This window comes from Taudactylus pleione, unplaced genomic scaffold, assembly GCF_031769625.1.
Source record: "Taudactylus pleione unplaced genomic scaffold, aTauple2 ptg000214l, whole genome shotgun sequence".
Classification (NCBI taxonomy): Eukaryota; Metazoa; Chordata; class Amphibia; order Anura; family Myobatrachidae; genus Taudactylus; species Taudactylus pleione.
Window position 1 is genome coordinate 10,939,720 of NW_028284616.1, and position 26,858 is coordinate 10,966,577.

The 26,858-nt window shown below is 42.3% G+C and overlaps 1 protein-coding gene across 1 annotated transcript; it reads right to left on the reverse strand.

Moving 5' to 3' along the window:
- Window positions 1-3,177: 3,177 nt before the first annotated feature.
- Window positions 3,178-25,931, reverse strand: S1PR4 (sphingosine-1-phosphate receptor 4). Its single transcript, XM_088478533.1, has 4 exons — window positions 25,908-25,931; window positions 15,459-15,568; window positions 7,019-7,235; window positions 3,178-4,164 (listed from the first exon to the last, which is right to left on the reverse strand). The coding sequence occupies exons 3-4, from the start codon at window positions 7,210-7,212 to the stop codon at window positions 3,243-3,245; spliced, it is 1,116 nt and encodes a 371-aa protein (XP_088334659.1). The 5' UTR covers window positions 7,213-7,235; window positions 15,459-15,568; window positions 25,908-25,931; the 3' UTR covers window positions 3,178-3,242.
- Window positions 25,932-26,858: the final 927 nt, after the last annotated feature.

Here is a 26,858-nt window from a genome sequence, read left to right on the forward strand (position 1 = left end):
AATCTTCTTTCATGTGCTTACGTCATACTTACCTACAGACCTTTGCAGGCTGTGCTCTGGGAGATCCAGGGAGAGTGAGATTCAGGAGGGAGAAGCGGGGGTATTGCGCTGTGAATTGCTGCATCTTGACCATGCATAATACAGTGATACGTAGAATTATGCCATAGGGGGTTGGGCCATGATGACGTTATCATGCCCCCGTCCACTTCACGGGAGAATCGGCGGTATCTGGGAGGGCTGGGATCCTAGTAGAAATCCCCAACGAGAGTCTTCCAAACATTCCGGGACAATAGGCAAGTATGGAATACATTCTGAAGTAATGTATTCCACAAATGGCTTAGGGATATTCCAGAATAGCTAGTGTTCAGGCTTGCCTCATTTATATAATATATTACAATTCAGTTAAGATGTGGGGTATTGGCTTCAGCTGCATGTGCACAATGTTGTTTGCATGACAAGAAAAAAGTATGATTAGTTAATATTGCAGTACACTAATGCTGCCCATCCACTAGGCGATTAAACCTAGCGATGGAGCGATAACGACCGTCGTTATCGCTCCATCGCTTGGTAATCACCCGCAAATCAGGCAGTAAAAGGTTACAAACGACCAGCGATGCGCGCGCCCGCTAGTCGTTTTTAACATCAATCATCGCCCTCTATACAGCGGACTGTAGAGACTGTGTTTAGGCTCAGGTATTGTGCTAACGTCTCACGCTAAGTGTAGTAATCTTTCAAGGTTTTTGTGAATTGTTTGTAAATAATTTTCTTTATTCGTTTTTATCTGTATTGATATTGGCAATGTTTTACTTTAAAAAAAAAAAAACCATCAGATTTATTTTGTGCAATATACAGGCATAAAAAATATAACAAATATTTATATACATATGTCTTAAAACACTTAACATAAAGGTTAAATTTATATACATACTGTACACAGCAAGAATATGCTACAGCTCTCAGGAAAAATACATTCATTTCATTTTGGTGAGTATAACGTTCTTTGCTATCTGAGTTGCTGTATGATTTAACAAGTATATTTCAATGAAAGTCCTCTTCAATTACTGAAACAACTTCAGTAATTCAGGACTGCCTATCCCCACACAGCATACTGAGTGCTGACTACTAACATTAGTGGAGAGTGGTGACTATACAAGATTTCATATTTCCATTTGTATTTTCATCTGTGGCTCAAAACTAAGAGCGATATCTTATGAATATATGGACTGAGGGTCTCATTCAGACCCGGCTAGCGACAGGCGCTCCGTCGCTAGGGGTCTCGTAGCAGACGGGGCGAGCTGTCGATGTTGAGTGACAGCTCGCCCCGTTTGCTTTGGGGGCGGCCCCACTGACATCATTGATGATGTCAGTGGGGAACTTCCTGCTCAAACAGAGCAGGAAGCTCCCTGGGGCTAACAAGTGCCCAGACTCAACCTTTGGGTCTGGTCGTAAGCCCCGATGGTCGCGATGGTGATGACCATCGCGACCATCACCCTGATCGCAAGCAAAGCTGTGGGTGGTAACCCACAGCTTAGCTTGCGACCTGGAGGCAGTTCTTCATAACAAGAAGTGCCCACCCTCATTCAGAGTGAGCGATCGCTTTTTGCGATCGACTCTGAATGAGGGCAAGAGTCCTTTTAAAAGCACAGTGTTATTCACATATTAGACTTGGAGATCTCCATAGAGTTATTGTGATCATTATAGTTGTTTTATTGGTTGTACGTATTTTTTTTTTTAATGCAGTATTTATGTATGTGTTACATGTCTAAATATTAATGTTACATTATAGCTAGTCATATTCTAGTCTAAATAAATATACATTTTATATAAAATATATTAATACATTTGTATATATTTTTTAGTGAACATCAGACCCCCCGATTATTCTATTTTTATTTAATAATAAATGGTGTCTTATTAGCGCAAATAGACCTTTCTCTTTGTATGAGTGTGATTAAACTGATTATTTAGGTACAGTAAAGAGGATCATGGCTAAATAAGAACCCCATTGTCAGTTTTAAACTTATTCAATAAGACAAGTGTAAGGGATAAATGTAATAGGGTGTGGGATTCTGAATCTCTAGAGGTTTTAGCAAGTTAGCAATCAAATTTATAGAGGCAATGCTTACTAAGGCAAACCCAACCTGGCCCTATGTGTCCTTTCAGCCATGTTTTTATTGCTTACAAAAAATTCACTTCTGTCATTACTGAGATTGTTACATTGCACAACTCTTCAAATTCTGGATAGAAAAATAACAATGCAGCAATCAGAAGCATTGATGCTCTGTAAAAATACAGTGGTGTTTCAAAGGAACACTTATTTGGGTAAATAAAAATAGTAAACTTATCTGCAAGCCAGCTGTGAAATATGTTAATGAAATAACTTCTTGTTAGAGCATGTATAAAGTACATATATAAAGTACAAGGGTCTTCAATTTAACTAGGGTGGTGTCCTGTCTACCTCTATTATCCTCCGCACAAGTTTGGTCCAGAGTAAAAAAATGAATACAAATAAATACAAGGGCTGATCAATATATGGTGGTAAATGTATTAGGGTGCGAAGTTCTGACATCGGCGAGTCCCGTGTGAGACTGCCCAATGTTTTAAGGTAGCAGTTATTTAACAGGCAAAATCAGACTGGTTTTTCCTGTAAAATGACTGATACTTTAAAACATCGGGCAGTCTCAAACGGGACTCGCCGATGTCAGAACTCCGCACCCTAATACATTTACACCATGTTCTGAAAATGTGTGTTTTGTACATTTCTTGTTGGCCAATGCAATGGTTCTGCGGAAAGCTTTTTTATTTCACCACTGTGTTACATCTGTTTTGTTAAATATTAATAATATAAATACAATCATAAGTTCTTGATCTAGAGGTACGAAATCCCAATTACAGTATGTGTTCATTTTTCTGTGAGTTTACCAAACACTACATATGTGTAAATACTGTTTGGAAATATGCTGTGGGGTATATTTACTCAAGTGCGGGTTTTTAGAAGTGGAGATGTTGCCCATAGCAACCAATCAGATTCTACTTATCACTTATCTAGTACCTTCTAGAAGATAATAGCTAGAATCTGATTGGTTGTTATGGGCAACAGCTCCAATTCTAAAAACCTTTACTAAACTTTAGTAGATATGCCCCTATGACTCTAATGACTGGTGATATTGGTAAGATATAACTTGTTGTCTGGGAATGGCACAAAGAATATTATTTAATGAGTCCATTTGTTAGATGTCTTATTACTGACTGGGCACACTTGAAATGCTGGTAAGAGGGCTCCTAATACTTAATGTTCGTGAAAGACGCACACTACTTATTCGCCTGAGTGAACTTTCATTTGATGAGCCAGAGGTGACCTCTGTGCCTTGCTGGCAACTTGCAGGTAACCTAACTCCTGCCCAGTTGCAGGCACAGCAGAGGAATGCCAGCATAGCCTTACGTACTTCTGAGCTCCGGAGAGAGTAAATCAGTGGATTACAGGCTGAATTCAAGACAGCTACAGCCAGCACCCATTCCAGTCCAAGTGGAGATTGGCAGGAAGGGGGAGAGCATGATGAATCCATCAAAAGAAATATGAAAAGTGGACTCCAGCAGAGCACAAAAGCGCCCAGGATGATGAGAACTGTTTGAAGTAAGTGGAAGGAGCGTCGACTCTGGTTTGTGACTGCCACATGTTTGGCACTAGAGCATACTAAGAAATAAATAGTACAATAAAATCCAATTATACCAAGCAGGGTGATGGACAACAGCATAAGACTAAAAAAAATATATTGTCTAGAGTAGAGAGGAAGAAGGCTAGAGCAACTTTCAATTTCGCACAGGCAATTCCATCCAAACAAGGGCAAGAATCCAACAACCCCAGCCAATACCCAGCATAAAAGGATCAGACCTTGCACACGTATCAGTTTTATAGAGCGGCTTTCAGTGACTGGTGCCACCATAGTAGTGTATCGCTCCACTGCAGTTACCAGCAGGCTAAAAGTGGAGGCAGCTAGAGTGGTAAACACAAGACCTTCTCTTAAAAACCATAGTACTGGACGCAGGCTGAAGGTGGTAGGACCCGAAAGGCAAATGTTAAGCAGGTATGAAATGCCAGACAGGAGATCACTTAATGCGATGTTTGCTAAACAGTAATGAACCCAGCGTCTCACTCGCACATACCTAAAATATAAAAACATTAATTATAAGTTAGAATTATTATAGCAATATGCACTTATCATTTTTCATAATAAATATGCCAGTGTAAAATAACCATTCTGCTAAAAATATCTTTATAGATCACTATAATGCTCCTTGAACTTGCCATAAAACTAATAAATAAACATGTATCAATTACTATAAAAAAGAATAGCATTAGTAACGCTACTGGATGGTAAAAGTGAAGTTACATTTTCACCTAGCAGATGACATCACAAATGCAGACCTACAACAGCTACCTACAGACAGTGAATTGCTTTAAGCTAGGTACACACTATACAATTATTGGGCCGATTTGGCATTATTAGTGTAATCAACTTGATTTATTGCATAGGAATGAGTGTTTTGGCCCCAAAAAAAGCATTCCTTTGATTATCTGATCGGTCTGCCAAGACAGAAAATCTCGGCCTCCCAATATCGAGCAGTGTGTGTACATTCTCATTAATCTGCCCATAATTACCCATAGTTTTCCCCTGACTAGATCATCCTTCTTAAGGGCGGACATATGCAAAATCAGTGCGGTGTGGCCGAAAATCAGTAACTTCTAATATAAATTTGCATTTATTGCAGCATAGATATTGGGCTGTTCGATATGGCAAAAAATTGCCCAGTTTGTTGACCCCATCAAAAATATTGTCCAGTTTGTACCAAGCTTTACTTTTTATGAGGCATTGATCTTCAACCGGGTATTTTTTTTTAGAACCATGGGCTTTATTTATCATTCTCTTTTGCATTTTACTTTAATTTATTATAGTAAATCATCTGTGACTTGATCTACAAAAAGAGGCCCCCTTCCAAAGTTTTAAATAGCTTTCAGTGGTAGTGTAAAGCACAGGAGACAGGCTCTTTGTAGAATACATTAGTGCATATGTGTGGCCCACAGAAAGGGCACCACTCACAATTCACTGTCCATTTTTGCAGCAAGTGCAAGAGCAATTGGTTGTTCCAAATAAGACAACAAATTAACCATTTAGAGATCACTTCCAGGGCACATGTGCAGCCTTTTATTACAGTTGGAAAATTACTGCATAAACAGCATCTTCATTTAGGGCTTATTTATTAAAGTCTTTCAGTGGTCTCTCCTCCGAAAATTGATGTTTTTGATGGATTTCCGCTATATTCAGGGTTGGACTAGCCCACAGGGGTACAGGGGAATCCCCCGGTGGGCCCCACTGCCTGTGGGCCCATCTCCTCCTCTAGGGATCAGGTTCAAGACTGTGCACTTGAACTAAACATTATACATATATTACATTATACTGCACAGGACTATGGTGTATTTTCTACAATGCATTGCTATTATTAATCTAGTACATTATCATGCATGTACTAGCAGTATTCACTATATATACATTTTTAAGGAGCCCAGTCCATGCACTTTCTAATGGTTAGCCTAGCCTCTGTGGAGGCTGCCCACATGCCCCAGTCCGACACTGGCTATATTTAAGTGTGAGGGAAATTTAACAATCGTACATATCAGTGGTTTCATCAGCAGTCCTGTTTCCATTCAATCACAGCAGCAGATGCCATAGCTTTCTATGGAGACCTCAAAAATGCCCATTTTACAGAGCTCCAAAAAGAGTAGCTGTCTGAGCTTGGTCCTGATAGCTAATGCCATGATTAGATACCTTATTTATTGTAGCTTCTAGGCTAAATTTCTGCTAATTTTTCCATACTTTGTATCCCTCTCCAGCAGCTCATACTGGCACATGCACTGCCCTAAGGCGGCACATTTGCACTAGGCAAGTGTCTGAACTCTGCATTACAGTGATAGTAATACTCATAAGCTGGGATGGGTTCTCATCAGGGCATGTAGTGATCTTGGCAACATTCATAATAACGGCAAGACCTAGGTCCACCCCGGAACGCCGGCATCAGAAGATTAACAAGAGTGAAACTCTAGTTTAAGGATTTCATGTGCGCTGGCAGTAGACCATGATGGTTAATCACCAGGTTTACAGTTGTGCTGTCAGAACCCGTGAAATGCTTTAAGTAGAGTTTCATGCTTGTCGATCTCCCAGCTCCAACGTTCCAGGGGCCATATACTGCTTGTCAACATTATGAATACAACAAGACATTTGTAATCCCTTATTAAAAGCATTGCCCCATCATAAGAAACTTCCTAAATTTCCCCCCAACTAATTTCTTATTGCCCCAGTACATATGTGAGGCAAGTAGACATTATAGCTGTCGGTGCAAATTGCATTGTATTATAAACATTTCCAAACCCAAATAATTTTGTATTACTCATATTGAGCCTTATTCAGAGGTGTATGTAATGTTGATGACACACGCAAGCGCCCGTGTTTTCTGACTGTGCTGTGCATGTGTCCTGATTGTTATCGCTCTAAGACGCAGATCAAAATTGCATGCAGAGAGATTTAATTTCATTGGGCATTTCTGGGTGGTAACAGAGAGGTGGCTAGCCAGATGCAGGCTTGTCGCTGTCAGCGACTGCGTCCAAAGACATAGTTTCAGTGACCCTGGCAGCCATGTTCAGATGGAGAAATTGAACCAGCCATAGGGTAGATGCAATCTCCAAAGGTGCGCTTGATGGTGCGACCAATGGTGTGTCTTAATACGCACAGTGTCAGCACCAGAGCCGGTGGGCGTCTCAGTAGGAACCCGATTGGCTGTGGCATCAGAATAATGCCGCAGCTGCAATAGCACGCACCTCTGAATTAGGCCTATTATGTTGTGCCACATGAAGGCAATAAACAGTCACTTAACACATACAGTATTTTGCTAGGGCTAATTATTTTCCTGTTTATTTTTTATTTGACTATTAGTACATGTCTCTATTATTGATATGTCTTCGCACCTGAGCAGGGCCATCAGCACAGCAAAGTTCTCCACAATGATTAAGAGACTGATCAATATGAAGATTACTTGGAGGTGAATGCTGCTGTTGCTTGATCGACCACTTAAACGTCCAGTTAAGTTGTAATGTAGCCGAATAATGTTAATATTTTCCTTAGCAATCAAATCCAGGCACACGCTCTTTGTCAGGTTCATTGTAACAAGGTCAGATCACAGTCCTGAAAATAAAATAATGAATTTAATCTATGCAGAGCATATCCATGGAACTTCATCTATTTTTCCTCTACCCAACTGCTTATTAAATTCTTGTCTCCTATTACAGATGTGACCTAGAAGTTTATGTACTAAAGGTTGGCTGTTTGTTTTTGGTTGTTTTTCCGCTGATTTTGCAAACCATCCAAAAGCAGCCATTTACTAAAGTCAAAACGAACGGAAAACCATCCAAAACCTGATGTTAGAACACTTTAGAACATTGGACCAACAATCGATACATTTACTTAGAGCAGAATAGGTTCCGTAGATTTACTAAGGGTCAGTTTTAAAACCGACCAAAAACCGTCAGCAAAACGACGGGTTACTTGCTCAAACAACAGACCTGTAGGTGGCAGGCAAGTTTGGGAGAAGCACTGCACAGATTACTATGATCTGTGCAGCTTTCTTAGGAATAAAAGCCCCCTTTCCTCTAATATCCATAACCAGCCCTGGACCTCTCAGCCTGGTCTGGTACTGGAAAATTGAGTGAGAAACCCGGAGTGGGGTCCCTCCGACAGTCCAATAACCAGCACCAAGCAGAATCGGCCAGGAGTCTGACACTATAGCAGGGAGACACACAGTGTGGGGTCCCCCTGCCATATCATAAAGTAGCCCTTAACTCGTCAGCCCAGGCCAGGAATTCCTTGGGAAGCCTGGAACCAATAAATAAAGTGCGAGGGTTAATGGGGTCCTTGCTCCCAAAGAACCCCCACTCCTGAGCTGAAAGCCGGGGCTATTCCTGGCACCCTTAGTAGCGTTTGGTGCGAGAGATAATGGTGTGAAAGCCAGGGCTATTCCCGGCACCCTTAGTAGCGTTTGGTGCGAGGGATAATGGTGTGAAAGCCGGGGCTATTCCAGGCACCCTTAGTAGCGTTTGGTGCGAGGGATAATGGTGTGAAAGCCGGGGCTATTCCAGGCACCCTTAGTAGCGCTTGGTGCGAAGGATAATGGTGTGAAAGCCGGAGCTATTCCAAGCACCCCTAGTAGCATTTAGTGCGAGGGTTAATGGGGTCCTTACTCCCAAAGAACCCCCACTCCTGAGCTGAAAGCCGGGGCTATTCCTGGCACCCCTAATAGCGTTTGGTGCGAGGGTTAATGGTGTGAAATAAGAAAATAATATTGTTCTTTACAGGTGGACTACAGGTCCCACGAAGGCATGTCTGAACTTACAATACAATACTCTTTATTGTCATTAACAAATGGAACAATAGGTGTCAGCATGACCAGACATCAAGGGCTCGCTGGCACCTATTGTCCGACTGTAAGTAAAATATTAAAATAAACACAGGACGCACACACTGAAAGGAGTAGTATTTGTAAAACGAATCTGTAAAATGGAACTTGACTTAAAAAACCCCGCAGCCACTACATTGTAGCACTTCATATACAGAGTCAAACTCAGTCACACACAGATATACAAGTGTAGCATATCAAATTAATCAGAGTAGCCTCGTAAAGTGGTTTTGGCACATTGCAATGCGAATAAGACTCACATTAAAGCAAAAGAGATGATCAGCGCAAGCAGAGTCGCACAGGACCTGGTGCACTGGGAAGGGCTGTTTGCCGTGACTGCAGCAATATGAGCACACATCTGTATTTATCTCTATAGGACAGTGCTTTTCAAAGATTTATTTTTAATTTAGTCATTAATGGTTATTTATATAGCGCACACATATTAAGTAGCAATTTACATAGACTGTTTAGGCATTCACAGCAATGCCTGACCCAGTGGAGCTTACTCGCTATGGGCTTGATTCACTGCTGATCAGTATTGCGATCGCAGCTGCAAATACGCACACGCAGGTCCACTGCAAAAATATGCTAATGTTTGCAATCGCAATGCCGTCGCAGCCTAACATAAGGACTCCCACTTCCCCCACTCACATCCGTAATACTTAGCAAAACAGCTAAACCATCGGTAACATCGAGTACCATCATAGCCTCACGCACAATTACACAAGGTCAGACCTTACTCATAAATTGCATAGAGGCAAAAACGAACAAAAACTCTTTTTGGAGCACTCTGTTATGGATGAAAAAAGGTATGAAACTTAACTTTTATTAGAAATAAAAAGAGTGATAGTAGATACATTCAATACATTGAAAAAAAATACATAAAAAAAATATAAAAAAGTTTAAATGTGTCAAATCACATGATGATGGTGAAAATCTCCTAAATATATCCCTGATTAGCAGAATTAGTGGTCAATAACCAACAGGGATATAGACAACTACCCCCTACCTACGTTACAAAATGAATATGTAGGTGTGAGCCACTTGTATTGAATAAATTCACATGTATATAATGTAGCCGGAGAACGTAGAATGTTTGCTCATAAAACAAATAATTTTCTATGTAATTGTACTGAACATGTCCCAACAAATAAACTAACACAGCTATCAGGTGACCAAGCCTACAGGCGAAACGCGCGTCCCATCGGGCTGCTTGCTCCAAGCAGCAACGCTGACACATCACCCCCGCAGCCCTTGACTACTGACCTGTTGAGAGGAGGTGCTTTCTGTCTCCTCTTTAGCGTTCTTTCATTTGGGGAATGCCTGTGACCTCTCCTGCAATGCCAATCTGGTAACAAGGGAAAGACACAGCTGGCTTCCCAGACAGCAGAAGCGCTTACTGTTGTTTCTTCCGGGTACTGTGTTTGTCCATTCTCTCATCCCTGGTTTGATGTCATCAGACTAGGGAAAGCAGAAGTGGCTAGACACTTTCTTTGCCCTGGGTATTACTTCCTCCCTACATGGTATTCAGGTGAGAGTCACGATGTGTGTGGTAACAATCATGTTTAATCAAGAGGAGTATCTACTCCTTTTGCAATGCCCAGTTTTATTTCAGACCATGATCCCGTAAATGGTTATACCCACCACCTGCACAGACACTTCAAAAAATAATTTTGTGTCATGTTTTTTGATATTCATAACTGAACCTTAAAATGTTAGTTCATGATGAGTCGTGTTCTTAAATTGTTCTTGTTTGCATTAGGAACATCTAGTAACCAAATGATTTTTTGTATTCTGTTATAAAGGCAGGGTTCTGTTATTTAATTTTTTTTGGCTCTCTTTCCAAATATATAAATATGTGATGTACCGCAATCCTCTAATTACTTTGATGAAACATAACATATGTGTAAACGTGGCTACCGTGGTGCAATATCCCTGATTGGTAGAGCACTATGGTAACACAGCAAAGCTTTGCTAATATCCCGTTTGATAGAACTGCCTGAATAAACCTAGTGACACATATTGTTATTAACAGATCAACAGAACGTGCAATAAAGCAAAATAATGACACTTAACTGCAAGCTTTTAACTGCATCATTGCATAAAATGCAACTATATATATATATATATATAAATACAGTACATATATATTTACATGTGTGTGTATATATATATATATATATATATATAAATAAATGAAATGTGTGTTAATATAATCCAAAAGTTACAAAGTTACAGTTATTGCCATGATGAGTGTTGGATTAATAAAACGTAGAGATGTGTGCCGACCCCCGTGTTTTGGTTATGGTTTAGGATCTGGATCTCCCCTGGTTTTGGATCTGGATTGGTTTTGCCAAAACCTCACCTCCGTGATTTGTTTTTGTGTTTTGGTTTTGGATCTGGATTTTTTTTCTTAAAAAAATAAAAAAACAGCTAAAATCACATAAAATGTGCCTTTTATTGATCCTACAGTATTAATAACCTCAATAACATTTATTTCCACTCGTTACCTCACAGCAGCTCACAATATTGATTTTTCTTAATCTAGTTAAAGGGCCAAAAGGTTGCATCCAGCTTGCTGGCTCAAAACTGATTGATATAATTGTTAATAGAGTTTAGGACTGTGCAAAGATGATGGTTGGGATACCCTTGAGGATTGAAGGCATGGGCCTTTATAGAGGATAAGGAAGTTGACGGCCTTGCATTATCATGATGACTGCTGGCGGCAGCTACAACCTGTGGTTCTTGGCCTTGCTCTCCTGTCATGTGACAGCCCTCCATATTTTCTGTGGTCTTGAAGCAGTGTCACAAGCACAAATAGTGTATCCAAGGTGCGGTTACAAAATTCACACACGTGCAGTCGTGCGCACACAGAAAAAAAATATATAATAGACACTATTTTTTTTTGTGTTTTTTTTTCGGGTCCAGAACTTGGGCCCAGAGCACAGATTGATGACGACTGGAGTCGAGCAGCAATAGGTTGTGTTGCCGACTTGCTAGATCTTGTGCGGCTAAGCCTAACATGCACAGACACACAGACAATTGTTAGAAAAAAAAGACAAGAGTTTTCAATTTTTTTTCATCTCCAGAACTTTAGCCCAGAGCACAGCTTGATCACGACTGGAGTCGGGCAGCACTAGGTTGCAACTTGTGTTGCTGGCTGGATCTTGTGCGGTTAAGCCTAACATGCAAGCACACACAGAAAAATATTACACAAAAAGACACTTTTATTGTTTTTTTTTTAATATTTATTTTTTTTTGGAGTCCAGAACTTGGGCCCAGATGGACGCAGCAGAGCCCAGATGTATTCTGCACCAGCCCAGATGGACACAGCAGACAGCACAGCCCAGAATGGATCAGCAGCACCAGCCCAGGACACAGCAGACAGCACAGCACCGCCAGCACAGGGCACAGCAGACAGCACCAGCCCAGAATGGATCAGCAGCACCAGCCCAGGACACAGCAGACAGCACAGCACCACCAGCCCATGACACAGCAGACAGTACCAGCCCAGAATGGATCAGTAGTGCACCAGCCCAGGACACAGCAGACAGCAGACAGCACAACACCAAACAACACCAAAAATTCTCCCAGCCCTACACTATCCACCCTCCCTGTTCAGTCTCCACAGCCAGAGTGAAATGGCGTCCGCCGTGTGGTCCCTATATAAACTATATTGATCATAGAAATGTAAGCTCGCGAACCACGAGATTTCTGACTCTATGCTTTTGCCTCGGTTTTGATATCCGAGTCAGGCGGGAAACCCCGAGCCTGCTTGGATCTGACTCGGATCTGCTAAATTCGGTTGGGTTCGGATCACTGAAATACGAAACCGCTCATCTCTAATAAAAAGGGCTCACAAACAAAATATTGTACATCAGTGATTTGCCGATCAAGATGAAAAACTGTTTGACTGAACAACACGGTGTCACAACTTATCTACAGTTACACAGTTTTGTTTTGTGTGCAGTAATGTAAAGGTATATGAAAAACTGCTCTGCACTTTTCTGCTTTGTGGTTTAGGCGTTGTCCTTTTTCACAGACGGTGGTGTGGGGAGAGACACAGGAAGGGTGGAGTGGGTAAAGTGTCACAGAGCATGGCAAAGCAGAAGTTCCCAGTAATAAAGTGGTTGATAATGTATTATTATTATTATTCAATTCAGTGTTTCTAAATACAGTTTTATGCAGTACATAGTGGACATCATTTATTTTTATTATTGTGCATACAATTGTTCTGAGTGCTGTATACAGATTTTTTGAGGCACGGTTTAGAATCTAATTTACAGTGCCAGGGACATACTGTAGGGTCTAATACAGAGGAAGAAATAATTGGAGAATACCACTTTGCGCTTTTTGATGTAATAGTATAATATAACTTATCTTATGCGATAACTGGAGAACCTCTTCACAATAAATCCTCAATGTGATAAATGGGAGATGTGTGCTCCAGTGATAATGAACATGTAAAAATGAAAAACAAAAGAATTCTAGTGCAGACACCTTAAAACATATAGAATATAAATGTCCACAATAGTAAAAATTTCACAATTGGGCTCAAAATAATTTCCAAAGAAGGAATATTTTAATGAGTATTTTCCAAATGGTAAGATCCTCAATGTCAGATACATATAGCAATTTCCATAGCTGGTACATCCAGAAATAACTTTTAAAAATGATGAAGGTGGCCTCCTACCAGAATCCAGTGATTGTTGTGCATGTAGAGATTTTGTAATAGAAGGACACGGGGATGGCTTTTCGTAGCGGACCGGATATAAAGACCGGACCGGATGTTGAATGTCCTCTGTGTTAGCACTATTGAAAACATACGCTATACGCATGTTAATAAAGGGGGAACCATAGCAATATGTTTACAGAGGGATATGTTCAGTAGCCGGACCGGAAGTAAAAGACGGACCGGAAGTGGTTATTTATGTTTTTTAATAAAGGTTATAAGTTTCTGTTTGTCTTCCTTTTTTATATATGAGATATGATAATGTTAGAATTCATTGGAAAGAGGCTATTCTGTATTTGTTTTTTATATGTTCTATACGATTGTGAATGAGGGTGGCTCCTCCCAATAACCAGGTGTATTGAATTTCACTGGGTATAAATACCCAGTTGGGGAACCATGAATATTGAAGCCTTGAGGAAGATCAGAGTGCTGATTGAAACGCGTTGGCGATAGAGACAAGGGTGTTTCTGACCAGACCAAGGGAGGAAGGTGCTGTTTCCATCTGTGAGGTTGGAGGACTACTGCGGGCAGTGAGACCATCCATAAAATCTCTACATGCACAACAATCACTGGATTCTGGTAGGAGGCCACCTTCATCATTTTTAAAAGTTATTTCTGGATGTACCAGCTATGGAAATTGCTATATGTATCTGACATTGAGGATCTTACCATTTGGAAAATACTCATTAAAATATTCCTTCTTTGGAAATTATTTTGAGCCCAATTGTGACATTTTTACTATTGTGGACATTTATATTCTATATGTTTTAATGTGTCTGCACTAGAATTCTTTTGTTTTTCATTTTTACATGTTCATTATCACTGGAGCACACATCTCCCATTTATCACATTGAGGATTTATTGTGAAGAGGTTCTCCAGTTATCGCATAAGATAAGTTATATTATACTATTACATCTAAAAGCGCAAAGTGGTATTCTCCAATTATTTCTTCTTTTGTGTATTGTCTGGTGAGGGTAACATCAGGGAGATATAGACTACTTTTCTAGCAGCTTAGACAGCGCAACTATTGGCTAATATCATATTTTACCATTTTTTCGTGCTATCTAATACAGAGGAGCACGCAGTTCATGCGCAGCTGCGATTTCTCAGGGATTCACAAGTGTGAAAATATGCCAATGTCAGCTTGTGTACGTCCGTGTGACAGACTGAGGTTATAACCCTGCAATGCCAACTTTGCATATGTGAGCAATACTCAACTGCTCTGGTGATCCGATCTCTCCACCATCATCTCCCTGAGCAGCCCTTGCCTTGCGTACAGTCTCCCCTGTAACTTTCTCAAAGTATGACCTTTGTGGCTGTGGTGCTTTGAAAAAGAACAGGCCCATGACACACCCGTAACACGCCCATGCCACCTCCTCTTTTTGTGATCACTTTAGGCCACCTCCCAGTCTCCACCCCAAAACGCCATCTCAGGTCATAGTGATGTCATACGAAAATGCATTTGCCATTGCACAGATTGGATTGCGTATACACAGTTAGGGTTTTCTAGACTTAGCAAACTGCACCACTGAATCAGGCCTATAGAGAGGCATGGGACCTATTCAGAGGTGGGCGCAATTGCAGGTGTGACTGCATCTTTTGCCACAACCATGTCTTTATGCTAATACCGTGGCCGGCTGTGTGTATTAATATAGACCATCGGTCGCACCATTGGAGTTTGCACCAGCCCTACAGAGGCTGAACATAGCTGCCTGGGTCAGTGCTGACCATGACACACCTGTGTCTGGTTAGCCACCCCCCTATTACCACCACTCAGAAATTCCCACCAAAATTGCATCTATCAACATGCAATTTTGTTCTATGTCTTTGAGCGGTAACCATTGGGACGCAAGTGCAGACTGAAAACATTGGCCGCTTGTGTGCAGCTCTGAATCAGGCCGATGATGTTCAACAACTATTGTCGAACTGGGGTATGCGCCATATTTTACCAATGTGTAAAGAAGCCATTTATTTTTAAGAGAGTGGACTCATGGAAAATGTAATTACATGCAGCCCTATCACTCCATGCGACGGCCAGTCCCTCTCCAGTTCTGAAGTTAGTACTAAAGTTGGGATGTTGGGAGGTTTGTTTATACCCTCATTATTTCAGTTAAGCAGATCCTGTTATTTAGTTGGATTTAAGCTCTTATTGGATATAAGTTTTACTACTATCTTATTGACTTCATCATCATGCTCCCATACAAGGGGGCATCATTTACTAACCTTTCAGCATGTGCTTCCTCCTGCATCAGGGTCCTAGGAGTGGTCAGTAACAGAGGACAAGGTTGTGGGCTGGAGAGCTGGTTAGGATACCTTATATAGATGCCACCTGTCTAGAAAATGAAATACAAAATCTTTAAAAACGTGCAAGATGTAAACGTTAGCTAGTTAGAGGGTTGTATAAAAACCATTTCTCATATTGTTATTCACATTGTTAAAAAGCCCAACAGTAAGGTGCAGTTGTAAGCTGCGGTGCCTTTAGATTTGGAGAAATGGCTGGAAAGATTTGGACTTGGCCTTTGCCATTCAGGGGCATAACATTTTTGGAATAAGGGTTGCTGGAAGTATATGAAACAATGAGCTCCTAAGGCTACGCTCACAGCGGTGCATTTGTAATATACGTTAATCACATGTAAACAGAACAAAATATATAGTATTAAATATATCTGCAATTTAGATGGTCTACTGCAGAAATTTTAGGAATATCGAAGAGAAATACAGAGTAATTAACTATTTCCTGTCAGATACCTGAAGAACAAAAATGTCAGTTGCTTTCTAATGGAGGAATGCGATTCTCCATGATGTGCTGCCAGACACCCTGATACAACAAGGAATCTCTACTGATTTTCCAGCCCACCCTCAATGGGGTGAGAGGGGAACATAAAAGATTAATCGCTTTGGAGTGCTCCAGAGGTTCTCCACAGCACATTGCAGCGGATTGAATTGCCCCCTAAAGGGGCACATCCACTAGACAATCTACTCCCTGTCCAATCTCTAAACGATTTTCCCTTGATTTTTTCCCTTGAAATTTTATCTTTCAGTCTGAACGATTTGCAAACGATTTGCAAACTATCTTTAATAGATCAAGTGAAAGTGACCTGCATGTTCAGTCGACTGATGAGACGATCAAACGACCAGCGGGAGCGCGCATCGTTGATCGTTAACGACCAAACACTGCACAATTCATAAACGATTTTTAAACGATTGAACGATAACGACGTCATTATCTTTCAATCGCCTGCTAAAATCGTGTAGTGGATGCCCCCCTTTAGTGTGCCCTATTGTATATTGTTATGTTTTCTACATATAGAGTTTCTGTAAAAAAGTAGGGCATAGCCAGCCCAGGTTCAAAGATTTAGATATAAGTTGGTTTAGGTATCCTTCCTGTTAAGCCGTTACTATTTAAGCATACAAGTGTAAAAATAAAAGCTAGTACATTCAGAATACAAAATCTGGGCTCTCCCAAGTACATTAGACCTTATAAATACATAACTGTCAAACTGACCACTTTACACCCTGTGATGTTAATTTGTTTCTGTGTTTCCACTTATACAGTCAGGTCCATAAATATTGGGACATTGACAAAATTTGCAGTTTTTGTCCTCTATTCACCACCACAATATCTTTGAAATGAAACAAACAAGATGTGATTTAACTGCAGACTTTCAGATTTAATTTGAGGGTAATTACATCCAAATCAGGTGAACGGTGTAGGAATTACAACGGTTTCTATATGTGCCTCCCACTTTTTAAGGGGCCAAAAGTAATGGGACAAACTAAACAATCCTAAATCTAACTTTCACTTTTTAATACTTTGTTGCAAATCCTTTGCAGGCAATTACAGCCTGAAGTCTGGAACGCATAGACATCACCAGACGCTGGGTTTCATCCCTGGTGATGCTCTGCCAGGCCTCTACTGCAAATGTCTTCAGTTCCTGCTTGTTCTTGGGGCATTTTCAAAAGTGCATTACAATTGACTAGTTCCATATTTGCATTGCCATTTCACAGAATGTCTAAAAACCGTACGCATGCGCGAACCAGTCAGTGCGGCCGAAAATCGTTTGTACGCAATATAGCGAGTGCCTGCTATTCTGAGTGACAGAATGAGGCGTATGTGGGTGGTAACAGGGGAAGGTGCTTGAAAACGGGGGAGTGGAATTCGAACGCAGGCGTGCTTAAAGGTCAAAACGGGCGTTTTAAGGGAGTGCATAATTAATCCAGCAGCGTCATTGACCACGTCACTTATTTTTTTTTAACTCAGAACTGCTCGCAAAATAGCGGTTGAAATAACCAACCACAAGAATAGCGAGCAGTTCATACGCTGTACGATGTACTCGATTAATCTAATAAATAGCGGACATGACGTATGGTGCGAGCGGCCAGGGGGCGTTTTTATCAAATAAACGAGCGTATGTTTTGCGCACTCGTTCAGACTTAGAGGTGTGAACAGACTGCAATTTGCGAACGGATCATTTGAATAGCCACCCCTTGTTTTTGAACGAACGACCACAAATAGCGAACGGCTCTGAATGAGGGCCTATGTATTAGTTCTTCCGGGCTGCCTTTATAACTGGTTGTTTGGATTTCTTTGCCTGTGGCAGATATCACAGCAGGACAGCTGTATTGTTTGATAGGGTAGGAAGCATGGACAAACTCATTTCTTGAGGTGTCCCACACACAGATGATTCAGATTGTTGCTTTGGGTGCACACCAACTTGAATAAAATAATAGCTGTGAAATTGAAAAAAAAAACCATATAATTATTTTACATATCCCATTGTTTCAAAATAACAAAAATGTCATGAACCACATAAACCATTCTGTATTGTACACACTTTACTAGAGTGTTAATTCCTGGGAAATTTATCATTATGATCAGGGGCATAAATAGAGGCTTGGAGGCCCCTGGCAAACTTTCAAGGTGGGCGTCCTATTTGACTTCTATAATGTCTTAGGTCTACATGTTTTATCATATCCGAATAATGACTGTATCGTGCATATTAGAAATACATAACAACTCTAAATACAATTTACAGTGGAACTCATTGATCAACACATACAGCACGATATTTAATCTGTTCAGCCAAGGACATTCTAAAGAATTGTCATTTTACAGTATATGCAAAATAAATAATAATAAGAACCCTGCAGGTATAACTTTCCTCCTGCTAGTATTCACCTATTTGTTATCTCCATCCACAGCAGCCGCAGCATCCTACTATACATGACCAGGCTCATCTTCTCATCACTAAGCCCAGCATGTGGCGGCTGGCCAATCACTTCTCTCTGTGCTCACTGCACATCCCTGTGCATGCCCAGTGGCGGTGTGCACTGATACATTCTGGCCACTCTCAGCAGCAGCAAGAGTGTCGTAGGTGTTGGGTGTACGCTCCCAGGTGAGTTTGGAGAAAGACAAGTCCGGATTACTATTGCACTGCTCCAAGCAGCCTTAGGATGCTGGGAGTGGCTGTAGAGCTTGCAGGGTGTGCAGAGGTGGGCCCTTGGACATTTGCCAGTCTAGCCAGGTTAGGGTTAGGCACTCCCCCGGGAGGATTAGGTTTAGGGTGCGGGAAGGATGGGTTAGGCTTACGCACCACCGGGGGTAGTTTAGGGTTAGGCACCCCCCCCCCGAGGAGGTTAGGGTTAGGCACCACTAAGGGAGGGTTAGGGGAGGGAGAGGGGAGGGTTAGGGTCCTTACCTCCGCCTGTTGGGATTCTGCGCCATATTTCGACCTGCCAGCATCGGTATTTGAATCAACGGCTATTCAGCCACCGCCATCTCATACCGATTCCGCTATTTCAGTGTTATGATCTCTAATGTAGCAATGTACGAGGGTGAGCCAAAAATTATCTGCACTCTGGCTGTAGAATTTATTTCAATCAACTTTCAGAAAAGACAAATACATTATTTTTCTACATAATCTCCCTGCTTTTCAATACACTTTGTCCATCTGTCAACAAGCTTTCGAATTCCCTCATTAAAAAATGTTTCAGGCTGATCTGCAAGCCATGAATGTACCGCTGTCTTCACCTTTTCATCAGATGTGAATCTTTGTCCTCTCAGGACTTCTTTCGGGGGATTTGCAACATAATCCACTGTCACTCGTCTATCCAACAGAATCAGTTTACGTGCACGCTCAATGTTCAGTCATGGACGTGGATGGGCAACCAGTTCCTTCTTCATGGCTGATACTTGTGTTACCTTATTTGAACTTCTCTTGCTGGGTTGTTGTACGTGAATGCAGTGGGAAGAGTGTGTGACTGGGTGCTGCTGGGGTGTTGGAATTAAGGGGGTCATTCAGACCCGGTCGTTAGCGCCGATGCGCTCGGACCGGGTCGATGGCCACCCACAGAGCATGCGCACGACGGCGCCGGCGCAGTCGTGCGCATGCGTGAAACCCGGCCGGTCGTAGCGGGTCTCGATCCAAAGGGGGCGAGCTGTCGATGTTGATTGACAGCTCGCCACGTTTTGAAGGCGGGCCGGGGGGGGTGGCAGCCCAAACGGGGGCGTTCCCATGGGAACGCCTGTCATTTGGGGGAGGCCCCACTGACATCACTAGTGATGTCAGTGGAGAGCTTCTGGCTCTGACAGAGCCAGAAGCTCTCCGGAGCTTACGACAAGGGAGACCCTACCCTAGGGTCTCGTCGTAAGCCCCGATGGTTGCGATGGTCTCTGACCATCGCGACCATCACCGGAGCGGTCGTTAGAGCTGTGGGTGTTAACCCACAGCCTAACGACCGCAACAGAGGTGGGCGGTCAGGATGCAAGTGGCCGCCCAGTTTCTGAGCGACCGCTTGCATCCTCCAACCGCCTCTGAATGAGGCCCTAAATGTGGAGGAGAAATGAGTTGAGAGTGTGTGTCTGGGTGCTGCTGAGGTGTTGAAAGTGAATGCAGGGGAATGAGTGTGTGTGTCTGGGTACTACTGGGGTGTTGGTAGTGAATGTGGAGGGGAAATGGGTTGATAGTGTGTGCCTGGGTGCTGCTGGGGTGTGAAAGTGAATGCAAGGGGAGGAGAGTATTTGACTGTGTGCTGCTGCTGTTGGTAGTGAATGCAAGCAGAAGGAAGGGGGGCACCAACAACTATCTTGCCTCCTGGTATAAATTTATACCCCTGCTTCTAGCAATGAACAAGCAACAGAGTGGGGAATGTTAAGTATTCTGTGGTGCTGGCCTATCAATCACAAAACATTAGATTAAAGAGTCTAATAGACACCAGGTTGAGGCTCTAATTCTGACTCACATGTCAAGCGTTCGCAATCCCTCTTCCAGGGATCTGAAATCCATGCAAACATTTGCCTGTATTCTGAGTAGACCCCATCTATGCAATCATTCCTACAGACCTCTGCATGATAGAGCAGCCATCAGCACTATCATCTATTTGCATTCCTTTATTGACATTTCCATGTTGACTGCAGGAAAGAAGACTCTCATCTAATTTTAAAGGGGAAAAGAAAATGTGTTCTTATGTGAAATATATGACACATTAATCTATATACAGTATACATAATAATGTCACATACCTAAGAGAGAATAGTGTCTGGACAGTGGGCCTGATTCAGCAAGGTTCGCTATTCTGCTAATACGCATGCAACGCAGATGCTAATATCAGCGGTGATATGTAAATGTTTGTATTCGCATTGCGATCACAGCCTAACATAAGGATGCCCATTTCCCCTTACTCACATCTGTATACTTTGGCAGCATATCTAAATAATCGGTAACATATAGTAACATCGGACCCATACGCACAGTTCAGGCTGGTCAGATCTCACTCAGGAATCGCTAACTTCAGCGCACGCTATGAGGCCTCAGGCTGCGTATGGTTTCGCATTGGCTAATTTATGCACGCCCCTGCAACGGTGTTGAAACACACTGGCACGCCTGCATTCGCCTGACCACCACCCGTCACCACCCACAAACTGCACTTCCTGTCAATCACTCGCTCTGAGTCTGCGTAGCCTCTGCAATCGCTATTCCGATTGCAATTGCTAGTTCGCACACGCACACTGTGATGCATACGCATGCGCAGAACGCAATGATCGACCGACTGCTTGCGTATTAGCAACTGCATTTCTTGCTGAATCAGGCCCAGTGTATCTAATAAATGTGAAAGTCATATATTTCACTTAAAAACACAAATCTATCCCTCATTACTCCTGCTCTGGAATAATTTTGTTTATTTCAGTACATATTGGTCCCTGCATGCACTCCCCTGTATTGCTCATTCCAGTTATAAATGTGCTTGTGTTTTTTTCTCATGTTACCGATTACCTCACATCCTTTGTCTGTTTTCTCTATTGTTATTGAAAACAATCTTCAATAAAAATACTTGATAAAAAAAGAACACAAATCTAAATTAAATTAAATACAAACATATTTTCTTTGGGTTGGGTATGATATGTTGACACTTGACAGTCATAATGTCAACATTCATCATCTAGATCATCATCCAGCGGCATCTTCTAACTTTCCCTTCCCCTGCTGCCTAACCCTAACCTCCCCCCACAGACTAAACCTAACCCTCCCCACAGACTAACCCTAACTTCCCCCCGTAGCCTAACCCTAACCTCCCCCCACAGCCAACCCTAACCTCCCACCGTAGCCTAACCCTAATCTCCCCCCACATCCTAAACCTAATCTCCCCCCACATCCCAAATCTAACTCTCCCCACAGCCTAACCTCCCCCTGTAGCCTAACTCTAACCTGCCCCCACTGCCTAAACCTAACCCTCCCCACAGCCTAAACCTACCTCCCCCACAAAGCCTAACCCTAATCTCCCCCCCACAGCCTAACCCTAATTTCCACCCACAGCCTAACCCTAATCTCCCCCACAGCCTAAATCTAACCCTCCCCACAGCCTAACCTTAACCTCCTCCCGTACCCTAACCTCCACCCACAGTCTAAACCTAATTTCCCTGCACAGCCTAAACCTTACCTTCGCCACAGACTAACCCTAACACTCCCCCATAGCCTAACCCTAACCTCCCCCCTACAGCCTAAACCTAACCCTCCCCACAGCCTAACCCTAATCTCCCCCATAACTTAACCCTAACCTCCCCCCACAGTCTAAACCTAACCCTCCCCACAGTGTAACCCTAACCTCCCCCCGTAGCCTAACCCTAATCTCCCTCCACAGCCTAAAGCTATCCCTCCCCACAGCCTAACCCTCACCTCCTCCCGTAGCCTAACCCTAGCCTCCCCCCACAGCCTAAACCTAACCCTACCCACAGCCTAACCCTAACCCTCCCCATAGCCTAACTCTAACCTCCCCCCACAGCCTAACCCTAATCTCCCCTGTAACCTAACCCTAACCTCCCCCCGCAGCCTAAACCTAACCTTACCTCTCTACAGTCTAACCCTAACCTCCTCCCCAGGGACATTTCTAGAGAGGAGGGGGCCCGTGTGCAGTCTCCATCACGGGCCCCCTCCTCTCCGTCCGGCGGCCAGCTGTGCACTGAGCGGTGCACGGCCAGCACCGCACTTATAGACTCTGGGCACTAGAGTGTGCCCAGAGTCTATAGCGCATGCGCAGGTCACCAGGAAAATGGCCACGGCGGGCATTTTCTCTGTACTGAGCATGTGCAAACGATGGGAAAATGGCCACGGCTGCCATTTTCCAGCCGTTTTTTACAGGCGCAGACACCGGAACCGACGTGGGATTCCGGAGAGGTAAATTTTATGGGTGCATTATAAATATGCTCCTGCTCCTCCCACAGCCTAACCCTAACCTCCGCCCACAGCCTAACCCTCTCCACAACCAAACCATAACCTCCTCCCACAGCCTAATCCTAACCTCCACCCACAGCCTAAACTTAACCCTTCCCACAGCGTAACCCTAACCTCCACCCACAACCTAACCCTAACCTCCCCCTGTAACCTATCTCTAATCTGGCCCCACAGCCTAAACCTAACCCTCCCCACAGCCTAACCCTAACTTCCCCCCATAGCCTAACTCTAACCTCCCCCCACAGCCTAACCCTAACCCTTTCCACAGCCTAACCCTAACCTCTCCCTATAGCCTAACCCTAACCTCCCCCCACAACCTAAACCTAACCCTCCCCACAGTGTAAACTTAACCCTCCCCACAGCCTAAACCTAACCCTCCCGCTGGCAGCCTATCCCTAATGTCGATATTCTGACACTGTCGACGTTTCACCTGTTGATATTATGATAATATCGTCACAGTGCCTGTTGACATTTAAAAAATCACCATCATAACTGTCAACGTCATTGTCGACCTTTTGACTACATCACTGTGTAACTGTTTTTATCTCATATCAATATGCAGTTTTTAAAGTTAAAGACTTTTAGTTATAAAAACAACATTGTATATCCAGGAGATATTTTACAAATAATGGTCACTGTGCATTGCTCTCTCATAGTACAAATCTGCTCGTGCTATGCGCTGCATATATAATTTTTTTCTGTAGAGTGCAAACACTTCATACCTCCTTCCCCTATTTGCCCATTCCCTCAGACTTCATGTATTTCCAATTATTTGGCATTTTGCTGCTTTGTCCTCTGCAATGATCAATGACGACTATCCCTGATCATTACGACGATCATTCTCAGCCAATAAAATTACCAGAATATTATACCAAGGAAATGATAATGATTTACATATTGTACACACACAAATGGCAATAATCAGAATATAATACCCAACAATCAGCATAAAGTACAGCATCCTGTCTAGCATAATATTTGCATGTTAAGTATAAATCCAACCTGATATGTGTCCACTAAACAATGAGGAAGCGTGTCTACTCACTATGGGCTCTATTCTTCATGCTACTTATCGGTGAAGAATAATTAACATTCTTACTTGCCGCAAGCACCGATTCATCATTGCTCCGGCGTGGAGACAGCTGATCCAAAAATCAGCTGTCTCCACGATTTTTTCACTTTTTCTTTCTGAGCAGTGAAAAGGTCACGAATGCGCACAAGAGCCCTGGCATCCTGCGGAAGGAGCCGGACAGGGGCGGAGGGATCCAAAGGATCCCTCTTCGCAACCCGGGACTCCTTCCCAAAGGGAAGGTGCGGGTTATGGGAGCAAACACCATCTGAAGGAGCGGGTTATGATACACAAGCAGGAGCTAACGCCATCTGAAGATGGCGAATGCTCCCGCAGTCAAGCTCCAAAAATATTGTATTTTTGGAGCTTGATGAATTCTGTCCCCATACTAGTGTATGGGGACAGCGGGCCATTCCACAAGAGAAAGGTAAGTAGGAGATATCTGTGATATTTCCTGCTTTACCTTCTTGATGAATGGCCCGATAAATACATTTTTAGAATTGCAGGTGAAAATATTTATTTTCACCTGCTTTTGTAAAAATTAAGTTATGATGAGTAGATCCCCAACTAGTGATGATGAGTAGATCCCCAACTAGTGATGATGAATAGATCCCCAACTAGTGATGATGAATAGATCCCCAACTAGTGATGATGAATAGATCCACAACTAGTGATGATGAATAGATCCCCAACTAGTGATGATGAATAGAGCCCTATATACTGCAAATTCAATCACGTGTCCACTATGCAATGCATTTCCAAATGCCCACTACATAGTGTAATCCCATGTTTATCCACAATAAAAATATTCCCATGTATTCACTAATGTGTCCGCTACAGATTCAGCCTCATGTTTATTAACCATACATTACAGCTCCTATGTACTGGTCAGTATATGTCTTAAATTAATTAATCATATATACACCACACATATCAGCTTGATATCTGTCCATGTACAATGCAACCCATGTGTGCCCACTACACTTTACAGTTGCATTATTGTCAACGTTTCCACTATTAAATGCAGTATTATGTGTTTACTATGTTATTCGTCTCCACATGTTAGGGATAAAATGCAGTCACGTGTCCACTATAATATACAGCTGGATGTCTGCCTACTGTACATTATAATCCCATATGATTCAGTTCCAATCGCAGGGGCTGGTTCGCGCACGAACACTGTGATGCATACACATGCGCAGAATGCAACAATTGTCCGATTGTGTGCGTAATCGCAGTTGCGATCCTTGCTGAATCAGGCCCTCTGTTGCTATACAATGCAGCCAGGTACTCAGTACAACTCATGTATTTGTTTAAAATACATTGCAGCCTTATGTCTGTCCATTACACAATTACCCTCCTTATCTGATCATTGTAAATAAATTGCCATCTCTATACTTTTTACAGCATCTTGCTATCACTAAGCAAATGCAGCTCAGTCGTTTCTACTATTCAGTGAAAGACTGCACTGTGCCGTATCAGAGACTCAGAATAAGCACTGGCTACTTATAGGAGCTTCTTGTGGTTTCTCCAACAAGCACAAGACACAGAGTCCTGGCTGAGTATGGAAATTTGCCAAGACTGATCATTTAACTCAGTAGCTCAATTTACAGCATGGATACACATAGCTATAGGCAATATGTTGATGGAGATTTTATGATGCACAATTCCATTTCAAACAATTTCTATAGTCGCTGTTACAGAAAACTGAATTTTACTGAATATCTATCTATCTATCCATCCATCCTTCCATCCATCCATCCATCCATCTATCTATCTATCTATCTATCTATCTATCTATCTATCTATCTATCTATCTATCTATCTATCAGTGACTGAACTAATTTCCCACATACAGTTTATCCCATGGCTCACCTGGCAGCTGATGGTCACTGCACATATGCATACAGGTAATGACTGCAGAATGCAGAAGTGACAGCTAGTTTTAAAAGGAAATATTTGTAAACTCTGTCACCACAGGTTTCAGGATGAACCTCACCCAGGGGTGAGGCAGGGGTACTGATAACTGCTTAAACTGACAATACCTCAATGTACCGCTTTGAAGTGTTGAACATTAAAGTGATCTGTATTTTTGGTGTGCTATTGTTATGGTAAATATCTTGTAATTTTAGGTAGTCTGTATTTCATTTAAAATGTAAGTATCTGTTGTATATTATTTGTATTCTTTATTTAACTAATGTGATTTTTGAGTAATATATCCTAGAGGTGACACACATTGTATAGCAGGTTGCAAATTAAAATTTTCACCTACTTTTGTGTAAATTAAGTTTCAGGACTATTCATTGTAAAGGTGTCCTTGGAGGGACAAGATAGGGCACTATAGACGCAAAGGGACCTATTCATCATCACTTAATTTTTACAAAATTAAAATTAACATTTTCACCTGCAATTATAGAAATTAAGTGTTAGGGCCATTCATCAAGAAGGTAAAGCAGGAGATATCACAGATATCTCCTATTTACCTTCCTACTGCGGAATGGCACACTGTCCCCATACACTAGTATGGGGACAGAATTCATCAAGCTCTGGGAGGCGGTTCTTCTGGCCATCTGGCATTTGCTAGAAGTGCCAGATGGCCAGTCCGGCCCTGATAGCATATAAAAGATGAATGCCTTATATTATAATTGCATCACTTCACTGTGCTTCATAGATTTTATGTAATTCCAGAGTTCAAAGTTAAGTATCTTATATCACATGACCAGACACAGATTAACAATGGGGTGGACTACAGACTTCCACATTAAAATAGGCCAATCATCATGACAGAGTGATTATGACCACTCACCCTGCTGGCCCCACTGTTGG

Coding starts and splice junctions, on each gene's coding strand:
- S1PR4 (XM_088478533.1), bottom strand. CDS start 7,212: ATGAACCTGACAAAGAGCGTGTGCCTGGATTTGATTGCTAAGGAAAAT. Junction 4,165..7,018: donor GTGCTGATGGCCCTGCTCAG/GTGCGAAGACAT, acceptor TTTATATTTTAG/GTATGTGCGAGTGAGACGCT.